The sequence below is a fragment of the Bos indicus x Bos taurus genome, chromosome 25 (genome assembly GCF_003369695.1).
Source record: "Bos indicus x Bos taurus breed Angus x Brahman F1 hybrid chromosome 25, Bos_hybrid_MaternalHap_v2.0, whole genome shotgun sequence".
In the NCBI taxonomy this organism is placed as follows: domain Eukaryota; kingdom Metazoa; phylum Chordata; class Mammalia; order Artiodactyla; family Bovidae; genus Bos; species Bos indicus x Bos taurus.
The window spans coordinates 14,926,005-14,938,976 of record NC_040100.1 but is presented as its reverse complement, the minus strand read 5'-3'; the positions used below and the strand labels follow the sequence as shown (position 1 = coordinate 14,938,976).

The following is a 12,972-nucleotide window of genomic DNA, read 5'->3' as shown; positions in this document are numbered from 1 at the left end:
TATAGAAATTTTCAATATTTCAGTTTCTATTAATTTGGCATTTATGATCATGCAAATCTCTTTCTTGATTTCACCTTTGCATCATCTACAGTAAAGCAAATTAAGAAGGTATATAAAGTATACATAAGGTAAGTATATAAAAATATAAGGTTTAACCTACCATGAAAAGGATTATTTCATATGCAATCAAGTGAAGCTGAAATGCTAACCATGCATTATTTTAATTTCTCATGATAGCAAGGACATACAGACTACATCTAGAAAATGGGATACTGCATGCAAAGTCTGTAAATTACAAAGGACTCTACAAGCGCTGAGAAGCCCTGATGTTTACCCTGTAATGAATGAGCTTTTGCCCCAGTCATATGGGGAAAGGTAGCTGAATAAGAAAAGTCATTAGTCATTGTGAGCCTTTGGGACAGTCACTGATGCCTGTTTTCTCTTCTATAAAATGAGAACATTTGACCAGTTGAGCTTAAAATTCTTTCACACTTTAATGTTCTATAAGTCAGAGAGTTTTATTTATGAAGAGCAGATAATTTCAAGGAGAATAAAAGCCATGCAGAAAAATTAAAATATTTATTAATATCATAATAAGTATCAAAATTTTAGAAAACTCAATTTAAAAATATAGGAATTTGGAAGAAGGATAGATGACTGTTAATGTGGAGTAGGTAAAAATGATTTTAAAAGATGACGGACTGGCTCTTGAAAATAGGATAAGATTTGTATGGAGGAAGTAGATATTATGAGCAAGAGAGAAATATGGCAAATGAACAATGTACTATTTGTCCTTGTGTTGTAAAGAACTTGCCTACCTTAAGGAAAAGACTTCAATTGGGAAAACTGAAGAAAAAGACTTAAATTGGGAAGACTTAAAAGATAAAAAGGGCCCTAACAATAGGGAGTTTTTGGATATGAGGCTAAGGAATATGGATTTTATCGAATTAGTAATGGGCAGTGGCTGGAGATTTGAGTCAGAGAATAATAAAAGGAAGAAACATTTCAAAAAGATGAATGAGGCACTAGCATGCAAAGTAAACTGGAGAGGAAACTAGAGCCATGAGTTGGGAAGACCTTCCCTTATAAAAGTGAGTGGTAGGGCTTCCCTTGTGGTCTAGAGATTAAGAATCCACCTACCAATGCAGGGGACACAGGATCGATCCCTGGTCAAGGAATACCCCACATGCCTCGGGGCAACTAAGCCCGTATGCCACTTGCTTCTTTCTCTTTACGCTTTTAAACTATTTCTTCCTCTTTATGCTTTTAAACTACTGAGCCTGTGTGCTGCAACTACCGAAGCCCTTGTGCCTAGAGCCGTGCTCCACAACAAGAGAAACCACCACAATGAGAAGCCCATGCACCACAATTTAGAGCGCAGCCCCAGCTCCCCGCAGCTAGAGACAGCCCACGTGTAGCAGTGAAGACAGCAATGCATCCAGAAGTAAATACAATTTTCTAAAATGAATGGTAATAAAATTACTAGTGTGAATGAAAAATATAGAGAATGAGGAGGCTTTCTGGGGGAAAAAAAATCAAAAGAACTTGACCACTAATCAGGTATAGATACTATGACCAGTAATAGGAAAATCAGAAAACGAAGTTAGTACATTTTTGTGTGAGAACAAGATAAGTTTGAATTTGGAAATTTTAATTCTTTTTTTTTTTTTTTTTCGAGCCCCGGGGACCCCCACCTTCCCCCCATCAAGCCCCGGGGACCCCCATCTCTGCCTCCCTCAAGCCACCGGGACCCCTGGAAATTTTAATTCTAAAGAAAGTATAGAAATATCCTGAAGGTGATTATATATATTTGAGCACAGTGGAGGCTTGAAGAAAGATAAAAAAGAACAAGAATGAGACATGGGAAAATGCCCACTCTCAGAAGGTAAAAAGAGAAGCCTAAAAAGACGATGAAGAATGACCGGAGAGGAAGACAGAAAAAAGAATCAATATAATGTTAACTATAAAAATATTGTGCTGCTGCTGCTGCTAAGTCGCTTCAGTCGTGTCCGACTCTGTGCGACCCCATAGATGGCAGCCCATCAGGCTCCCCCGTCCCTGGGATTCTCCAGGCAAGAACACTGGAGTGGGTTGCCATTTCCTTCTCCAATCCATGAAAGCGAAAAGAGAAAGTGAAGTTGCTCAGTCGTGTCGGACCCTCAGCGACCCCATGGACTGCAGCCTACCAGGCTCCTCCGTCCATGGGATTTTCCAGGCAAGAGTACTGGAGTGGGGTGCCATTGCCTTCTCAAAAAATATTGTGACAGATGAGAAAACTATGGAAAAATCTGAAAGAATTAAACACATCATGTTGCATTTACAATTCATGGCTTAATGGCAAGTGAAGCTTGATAAAAGCATAAGGAGGAAAAAGAAGCAAGAAACTCAGATGATTATAAACGTAAAAATTTAACATTGTAATATAACTGTAGAGAAAAAAACCCTAGGGTGGTCAGTGTATCCAGATAAAGGATGGGCCGTGAACTTATCTCTGTGGGAACTTTCCTTGGAAATTCATCTTCTACTCCAAGAAGGACACTAGAACACTGTACATCATCTCATATTTTGCACAGTTTCTGGTACATTGTTGGTGCTCATTGTAAATAGCCTGGAAGGACACGGGAGAGAAGAGAGAAGGAAAAGAGGAACGGAGAATGAGAGGAAGAAAAGGGAAAAGAGAGGAGAGAGGGAGAGATGAAGATAGGAATCCAAAGGAGACTGACTAGGCGAATAACGGAATTTAAAACATTACGTGAGAAGAGAATAGATGGAACAGCATGTGGTAATGGATGCTAACTAACCTAGGTGGTTGTCTTGCAATAAGGATTTCCCTGTAGTTCAAAGGGTTAAGAATCTGCCTGCAATGAAGGAGATCTGGGTTTGATCCCTGGGTCAGAAAGATCCTTTGGAGAAGGGAATGGCAATCCACTCTAGTATTCTTGCCTGGAGAATCCCGGAGCCTAGTGGGCTACAGTCCATGGGGTGACAAAGAGACAGACACGACTGAGCGACTAACATATATAACATATACAGCATCAAATCATTATGTTGCACACTCAAAACTAATCCAATATTATATGTCAATGATACCTCAATTTCTAAAAAACTATGTAATAAACTGAATATTTGAAGGTGAGCAAAAGAAGCATTTTAGAGGGACAGATCTGAAAACACATGAAGACTGTCCTATGGAAAAAGGATTACATTATTTTGTGGCATTCAGTTCAGTTCAGTTCAGTCGCTCAGTTGTTTCCAACTCTTTGCAACCCCATAAATCGCAGCACGCCAGGCCTTCCTGTCCATCACCAACTCTAGGAGTTCACTCAGACTCACGTCCATCGAGTCAGTGATGCCATCCAGCCATCTCATCCTCTGTCGTCCCCTTCTCCTCCTGCCTCCAATTCCTCCCAGCATCAGTCTTTTCCAATGAGTCAACTCTTCGCATGAGGTGGCCAAAGTACTGGAGTTTCAGCTTTAGCATCATCCCTTCCAAAGAAATCCCAGGGCTGATCTCCTTCAGAATGGACTGGTTGGGTCTCCTTGCAGTCCAAGGGACTCTCAAGAGTCTTCTCCAACACCACCGTTCAAAAGCATCAACTTTATAGAGCGTTTTGATAATTACTATCAATTTAAGTGGCATATACTATCTGACCCAACAATTTCATTTCTAGGAAAATATTTCATCATGTACATAAAAAGGTATGTAGAAGCATATTCAAAGCAATATTGTATAGAATAACAGAAAACAAAAATAAAACCAGAAATTAGCTTATAGCTACCAACAGGGGACTGGTTATTGAATAAAAGTATTTACAACAGTACAAGAATAGAGCTATTAAAAAGAATAAGATTGATCTGTACGTGCTGACATAAAAAGTTGTCCGAAGATTAGACTAGTTATTGCCTGTAAAAAACTAGATTGAGAAGAGAATTTTCTCTTTCCTACTGTTTGAATTTTTCTTTTAATAATGTGAGAATGGTATTTTTAATTTCAAAAGGGAGAATAAACTAAGTTGCCAATTGTAAGGGATTCAAAAAAAGGTTGAAAGGTTACTTGTTGAAGTGTTTGTAGCAAACATTTATAAATCAGATTAAAGTTTGACTAATGGACTTTGGGGATCTGCCTATTCTAAAATGTTATCGTTTTAATGACATGTAAACAAAGGAGCACTCACCATGATTTAATGCATTAGAGAGGCCAAAGATAAAATGGAATGGGCATAAGCCAGTGGTTTAGTCACTGAGGTAGGACTCTGACAGTAGTTTTGACACCAGCAGAGCCCACTAGGGTCCCCAGGAAAAGTGAGATGGAATCTAGGTAATCAAACAAGATATAACCTCTTCTTTTGTGCTTAGTCTAGTTTTGCTTGCCTAAGGGGGCCAGATGCAGAGGATTAGAGTTCCTGGTTCAGACCACTGCACCCAACACCCCAGTCTGGTACACCATATGGAGAAGCACTGTGCACCATATCTCAATCCAAGATGACGACAGCATAAAAAAATATGATAGTTTGATTTAAACTAAGATCTAGGAAAAACATGCATGTTTGGAGGAAAACATCAAGAGAACCATAATTAAGACATAAGCAACTGCTACTTAACATAGCTCAGTACTCATGGATCTATTAGATGTTTTGACCAAGTTCAGTTCAGTCACTCAGTTGTGTCTGACTCTTTGCGACCCCATGAACCCCAGCACGCCAGGCCTCCCTGTCCATCACCAATTCCCAGAATCCACCCAAACCCATGTCCATTGAGTCGGTGATGCCATCCAACCATCTCATCCTCTCTCATCCCCTTCTCCTCCTGCCAAAGACAGTTCTAAAAGCCAGTTTTCACTCATTCAGACATGCTACTCTTTTAGTGCAAAATTTTATGTGAGGTACTGTGTTTTCCCTAGTAGAGAGGCTCACCTTAAAATTGAACTTGGTTCAATTTCCCACTCAGTAATTAAAAAGCAGCCACCCTGCCATTTTCTAAAATAACTTCATTTAAAAATTATTTATTATCAGTACCTAACTGGTTCCAAATAGGAAAAGGAGTACGTCAAGGCTGTATCTTGTCACCCTGCTTATTTAACTTATATGCAGAGTACATCATGAGAAATGCTGGGCTGGAAGAAGCACAAGCTGGAATCAAGATTGCTGGGAGAAATATCAATAACCTCAGATATGCAGATGACACCACCCTTATGGCAGAAAGTGAAGAGGAACTCAAAAGCCTCTTGATGAAAGTGAAAGTGGAAAGTGAAAAAGTTGGCTTAAAGCTCAACATTCAGGAAACTAAGATCATGGCATCCAGTCCCATCACTTCATGGGAAATAGATGGGGAAACAGTGGAAACAGTGTCAGACTTTATTTTTGGGGGCTCCAAAATCACTGCAGATGGTGACTGCAGCCATGAAATTAAAAGACACTTACTCCTTGGAAGGAAAGTTATGTCCAACCTAGATAGCATATTCAAAAGCAGAGACATTACTTTGCCAACAAAGGTCTGTCTAGTCAAGCTATGGTTTTTCCAGTAGTCATGTATGGATGTGAGAGTTGGACTGTGAAGAAAGCTGAGCACTGAAGAATTGATGCTTTTGAACTGTGGTGTTGGAGAAGACTTGAGAGTCCCTTGGACTGCAAGGAGACCCAACCAGTCCATTCTAAAGGAGATCAGTCCTAGGTGTTCATTGGAAGGACTGATACTAAAGCTGAAACTCCAATACTTTGGCCACCTCATGTGAAGAGTTGACTCATTTGAAAAGACCCTGATGCTGGGAGGGATTGGGGGCAGGAGGAGAAGGGGATGACAGAGGATGAGATGGCTGGATGGCATCACTGACTCGATGGACGTGAGTTTGAGTGAACTCCGGGAGTTGGTGATGGACAGCGAGGCCTGGCATGCTGCGATTCATGGGGTCGCAAAGAGTTGGACACGACTGAGCGACTGAACTGAACTGAAAGTTTCACAAGCATATGCATCAAAGTAGTACTGTTGTTCGCACCTACTAGGAGGCTCTGGAGTTTTCATTTTTTATTTGTTGGAGTTAAATTAGAATAGTCTTGAGGAAGGGGATATGTGTATACTTATGGCTGATTCATGCTGTCGTACAGCAGAAACCAACACATTGTAAAGCAATTAACCTCCAATTAAAAATAAATTTTAAAAAAGATCCCTCCCCCCCAAAAAAACTGGAATAGTCTTTTGCACTACTAAAAATGTCTGCAAGACTTCCCTGAGTGTCTGGTGGCTAAGAATACATGCTCCCAATGCAGGGGGTCTGGATTTAATCCCTGGTTGGGGAACTAGATCCCACATGCTGCAACTAAAGATCCTGCATGCTGCAGCTAAGACCCAGTGCAGCCAAATAAATAAATAAAATAAATACATTAAAATGTCTGCAGATGCAAGAGATATACAACAATTATTTAAACCATCATTGATATTTAACTCCAATCAGAACCCAGAAATAAACCCATGCACCTGGTCATAGATTAATGGTCAATTAATCTGGGACAAGGCTTCCCTGACAGCTCAGTTGGTTAAGAATCCACCTGCAGTGCAGGAGACTGTGGTTTGGTTCCTGGGTTGGGAAGATCCTCTGGAGAAGGGATAGGCTACCCACTCCAATATTCTTGGGCTTTCCTTGTGGCTCAGCTGATAAGGAATCCTCCTGCAACGTGGGAGACCTGGATTAAATCCTTGGGTAGGGGAGATCCCCTGGAGAAGGGAAAGACTACCCACTTCAGTATTCTGGCCTGGAGAATTCCTGGGTTGCAAAGAGTCGGACACAGTTCAGCGACTTTCACAGCTTCACAATCTATGACAAAAGAGGCAAGACTACACAATGTAGGAAAGACAGTGTCTTCAATAAATGTGCTGGGAAAACTGGACAGCTACATGTAAAAAAATGAATTTTTATCATTCTTTAACACCATACACAAAAGTAAGCTCAAAATGGGTTAAAGACTTTAAATGTGAGACTGGACACTGTAAAACTCCTAGAGGAAAACATAGGCAGAACATTCTCTGACATAAATCACAGCAATATCTTTTTTGATTGCTCTCCCAGAACAATGGAAATAAAAGCAAGAATAAATGGGACCTACCTAAACTCAAGGACTTTTGCAAAGCAAAGGAAACAACAAAACAAAAAGACAACTCGCAGATTGGGAGAAAATATTTGCAAATGATGTGACTGACAATGGATTAGTCTCCAAAATTTACAAAGAGTTTGTGATGTTTAACAGAATCAAAACAAACAACCCAATCCAAAAACAGGCAGATCTAAAAAGACATTTCTCCAAGGAAGACATACAGATGGCCAAGAGGCACACGAAAAGATGTTCAACAGCGCTAATTATTAGAGAAATGCAAATCAAAAATACAATGAGATATCACCTCATGCCAGCCAGAATGACTATCATCAAAAAATCCACAAACGATAAATGCTGGAGAGGGTGTGGAAAGAAGGGAACCTTCCAACACTGCTGGTGGGAATGTACATCAGTATGGCTACTATGGAGAACCGTATGGAGACTCCTTAAAAACTAAAAATAGAACACCATATGACCTGGCAATCCCACTCCTGGGCCTATATCCAGAGAAAAATATGATCTGAAAGGATATATGCACCCCAGTGTTCATTGCTCTATTTATAGCAGCCAGGACATGGAAGCAACCTGAATGTCCATTGACAGAGGAATGATTAAGTCCAATCAGCATAAAAGCGAATTCATGCCCCAAAATAATAAAGATAAGCCTTTATCAGCTAGGTCTATATCAGTTTACTGAATCAATATTTTGAAAAAACACAATCTTGTTGAAGTACACAACGAACAGTTCTCTCTGAAAGATATACTCAACTGTATCTTCATCATCGGGTATTTGTGTGGAGGGACACATTGGTTTTTCTGCCATGTCAGACTGAAGGAGCTGAAAACAAAGGAGCAAAAACCTTAAAAAGATGAAAAGACTACATTCCTACAATATAATTTACATCAATAAGAGAATCCAATATAGACATTATCCCAGATTTTGGCTTTCAGTCCATACTATTGACCTGTTTTAAATTATGGGTATTTTTCTAGTTAGGCTTCTATATAATAAAGAATATTATATATAACATTCAACATAACATACAGTAATATATTTAATCATAAACACACAAAAAGCATCTAAAGAAAGGTAAACTCCATTTTGAAATCAAAAGGACACAGTTCACTCTTCTTTAAATGACTCTCTGGTCATGAGAACCAGAAATAGGAAATTTTGCTTTTCTTTCTCCCCCCCTTTTTTTTTTTCAGTGTAGTTACCATGGACTGTAAACCCGCCAGCCTCCTTGGCCCATGGGATTCTCCAGGCAAGAATACAGGAGTGGGTAGCCATTCTCTTCTCCAGGGGATCTTCCCAACTCAGAGATTGAACCTGGGTCTCCTAGTTCAGATTCTTTACCATCTGAACTATCAGGGAAGCCCATAGTTAATTTACAATATTATATAATTTCAAGTGTACAATAGTGATTCGATATTTTTATAGACTCTACTACATTTAAACTTATTGCAAAATAATGGCTATATTTCCCTGTGCTGTACAATATATCCTTGTTGCTCATTTATTTTATACATACTGTGTTGGGAAGATCCCCTGGAGAAGGGAAAGGCTACCCACTCCAATATTCTGGCCTAGAGAATTCCATGGACTGTATAGTTCATGGGGTCACAAAGACTCGGACATGACTGAGCAACTTATACATACTACGTTGTGTCTCTGAAGCCTATATCCCTATCTCACCCACCCTCCCATTGCTCTTAAAAAGTGCTAAAAGAATCAGAAAGATGCTCACAATTACTTAACTTTCCATAGTATCTTATCAGCAGAGGCTGAGGTGTTAAGAGTGTACTTATTGAAGGAAAACTGGGAAAGCAGAGCTTCTAAAAATCTAAATGACTCCCATAGACAGGGAACTAAATTAATGATAGCTCTCATTTATGAAGCACTTATTATGCACCTAGCATTGTGCTGCGTGCTTATGCGCTTTTATTTTAATCCCCAGAGTAAATATGAGATATACATATTTTCATCGCCATATGCCAAAAGAGAAAATTCAGAATCAGAAAAATTAAGGGACTTACTTGCTCAAGATTTCAGCTCTGTCACAGACACAGGTCTGAACTGATTCCGAAGCTGGTGTTCTTTCCACTGTCCCCACTTGTGGACTTAATATTCTCTGTCTTTGCAACAATTTGGAATGAGGGAGGAGAGGTACAGGAGAGCACACTGTGCTGATTTCTAAGCACCATTGCCTGAGAAGGACATGCTACCCTACTTTTGAGCACAGCATGAAGATACTGAGACTATGAGGCATGTTTTAAAAGGAAATATTATATATGGGTATAGCAAAGAGAAAAGCAAACAGAATTAAAGAATGATTCTGTACCATGGTCTTTTCACTTGACATATCCTGAGGGTTATTCCACTTTAATACATAAATTTACCTCCTTTTTCCTCCTAATGGTAAATAGTGGTTTCTATTACAGATAGTATTGTGTTCTGTGATTTGATTTACTCTGTGCATGTATTCTCAGTCGTGTAAAACTCTGCAAACCTATGGACTGTAGCCCGCCAGGCTCCTCTGTCCATGGGATTCTCCAGGCAAGAATATTGGCATGGGTTGCCATGCCCTTCTCCAGGGGATCTTCCTGACCCAGGGATCAGACCTGCATCTCCTGTAGCTTCTGCATTGCAGGCTGATTCTTTACCACTGAGCCACTGGGGAAGCCCATGGTTTACTCTAGTCTAGTATATATAATGGCACCCTACTCCAGTACTCTTGCCTGGAAAATCCTATGGATGGAGGAGCCTGGTAGGCTGCAGTCCATGGGGTCGCTAAGAGTCGGACATGACCGAGCGACTTCACTTTCACTTTTCACTTTCATGCATTGGAGAAGGAAATGGCAACCCACTCCAGTGTTCTTGCCTGGAGAATCCCAGGGACGGGGAAGCCTGGTGGGCTGCTGTCTATGGGGTCGCACAGAGTCGGACACGACTGAAGCAACTTAGCAGCAGCAGCAGCAGTATAAATTTAAGATTCTCATGTTTCAGTCAGTAAAGAATCCATCTGCAATGTGGGATACCATCTGGAATGCATGAGACCCGGGTTCAATCCCTGGGTCAGGAAGATCCCCGGGAGAAGGAAATGGCAAAAAAAGGAAGGAAAAAATTCTAGAGATCTAATGTAAAGCATGGTGAGTGTAATTAATAATACTGTATTGTATACTTGAAATTTGCTCAAAGAATAGATCTTAAGTGTTCTTCTCCCCCCAAGACACACACACACACACAAAATGGTAACTACGTGAGGTGATGGATATTTTAGCTTCATTGTGGTTATCATTTCACATTGTGTGTGTATATATCAAAACACCACATTATACACCTTAAATATATACAATTTCTATCTATATTTTCAATTTTATCTATATTTAAAGTTTTATAATTTTCAATTATATCTCAATAACTCTGGAAAAAAGAGAGGATTTTTTAAAAATAAGAGTATCTCTGTGTTACTGCCGACTCTTTGGCAAGTCTGAAGTAGAAAATTTGAAAACTAGAAGTACACGTTAACTTGTTTTTTAAAACCTAATTAACGGTACCTTAAACAAGCCGGGGTTTACTTCTCTCACATAAATCTAGAGCAGAAGTTTACAAGGTATAGTCCCTGGGCCCCTGAGGATCCCTGACTCTTTTTCAGGGAGCCCATAAGGTCAACTTTTTTCTAATAATACTAAGGTTAATTTGCTTTTTCCACTGGGTTAGCATTTGTATTGACAGTTCTAAAGCAGTGGTAGATAAATCTGCTTTAGATTTTTTTACTTTACTTTAATCAAGGTAGTAGTGGTGATGGTTTAGTCACTCAGTTATGTCCAACTCTTGCTACCCCTTGGACTGTAATCCACCTGGCTCCTTTGTCCATGGGATTTTCCAGGCAATAATACTCGAGTGGGTTGCCATTTCCTTCTCCAGGGGATCTTCCTGACCCAGGGACCGAGCTCTGGTCTCATGCATTGCAGGGAGATTCTTTAATGACTGAGCCACTAGGGAAGCTCAATCAAGGGAGTGAGTATCCATAAAATATTTATACCATGTATGATAGCACTCTTGAGTAAAACAAGTTATGTGGCTATGAGAAATAGTAACTCCTTATTTTATGGAATGTCAATTTCAACTGTAAAAACAACTGACAAACACTAGTTTTTTAGGCTTGGTTATTTCTAAGACAGGTTCTTGAAAATGAATGAAGTGTTCTTTGTAACACGAAGGAAATGAACTGAAAATACATGTTGTAAATGGTAAAATTTGAGCTTTAAGTTTTCGGAGAACTTGTATCTACCATCTTGACAGCTTCCAAATACTTAACAAATTTTCTCAAAAAGATTAGTGATGACATTAACAAATATACATTTTTATATTTTATAGTGAAATATGTCAGCCCTAAATAAACTAAGGTTTTCCAATCTCAGCACTGTAGACTTTTGGAGCTCTATAATCCTTTGCTGTGCACTGTAAAATGTTTCACGGTATCTCTAGCTTCTATCCAGTAGATGTCAGTAGCAGCCCCAAAGTTTGACAACCGAATCTCTAAACATTGCCAAATATTTCCTGGAGGATAAAATCATACCCAGCTAGGATCTACTGAGTTAGGTAACTCAGTAAATAGTTATTTTCCAAATGGCCAATGTGTGACATTACAAAGTCATACATGAGTTCAAGATCCATTGGGGGAATAAGACAGACAAATAGATTTTGGTGGCTCAGACCGTAAAGAATCTGCCTGCGATTAATCAGACCTGGGTTTGATCCCTGGGTTGAAATGATCCCCTGGAGAAGGGAATGGCCTTTGGTAGAGTATCAAAGAAAAATAGTCACAATTATGTGAGAAGACTTATTAAAGGATTCTTTTTTCCAACTAAGTATCTATATGAAGCCAGATTTTCTTTAGAAACATCAACCAAAACAACATATTTCAGAAGATTCAATGTAGAAACAGATATAAGGATCCAGCTGTCTTTTTTCTCATCTTATGGTATTAAAAATACATAATATAAAATTTACCATTTTAAGTGCAGAGGCATTCAGTAATTCACATTTCTGTGCAACCATCAGCTTCCTCCATCTCCAGAACTCTTTTCATATTCTCAAATTGATAGTCTGTACTCATTAAACAGTAACCAGCCATCTTCATCCCACTTCCTGCCCCTGGCTACAACTGTAATTTCTGTCAGTGTCTGTGTTTAACTACTCTGCTGCTGCTGCTGCTAAGTCACTTCAGTCGTGTCCGACTCTGTGCGACCCCATAGACAGCAGCCCACGAGGCTCCCCCGTCCCTGGGATTCTCCAGGCAAGAACACTGGAGTGGGTTGCCATTTCCTTCTCCAATGCATGACAGTGAAAAGTGAAAGTGAAGTCGCTCAGTCATATCCGACTCTTAGGGACCCCATGGACTGCAGCCCACCAGGCTCTTCCGTCCTCTAGGTATCGCTTATAAGTGGAATCAAACAGTATTTGTCCTTTTGTGACTGAATTATCTCACTTTGAATAATGTCTTCAAGGCTAATCCATGTTGTAGTATGTTTCAGAATTTTCTCCCTTTTTAAGGTTGAATGATATTCCACAGTACACATATAAACACCACGTTTTGCTTATTCATTCATCTGTGAATGAATACTGGATTTCTTTCACTTCTTGGCTATTGTGAAAATACTGCAACAAACATGGAGATGCAAATATCTCTTTTGAGATCCTGCTGTCAATTCTTTTCGTTATGTATCCCAAAATGGAATTGCTGGATCATATTTTAAGGCTACATTTCAGTTCAGTTCAGTCGCTCAGTCGTGTCCGACTTTTTGTGACCCCGTGAACTGCAGCACGCCAGGCCTCCCTGTCCATCACCAACTCCCAGAGTTCACCCAAACCCATGTCCAT

At 39.7% G+C, this 12,972-nt stretch overlaps 1 protein-coding gene across 2 annotated transcripts in view; it reads right to left on the bottom strand.

The window, feature by feature from the left end:
- Positions 1 to 12,412, bottom strand: part of SEPT14 (septin 14) — a 34,719-nt gene extending 22,307 nt beyond the window's left edge. The window contains exons 1-2 of one of the 2 annotated variants that reach the window (XM_027527779.1): positions 12,103 to 12,412; positions 7,855 to 7,923 (exon numbers count right to left, since the gene is read on the bottom strand). In XM_027527779.1, coding sequence (XP_027383580.1) covers positions 7,855 to 7,923; positions 12,103 to 12,150 — 117 coding nt within the window. In that variant the 5' untranslated portion in view covers positions 12,151 to 12,412. Of the gene's footprint in view, positions 1 to 7,854; positions 7,924 to 9,122; positions 9,655 to 12,102 lie in introns of those variants that run through there. The other variant, XM_027527780.1, reaches the window with a different exon arrangement.
- Positions 12,413 to 12,972: the final 560 nt, after the last annotated feature.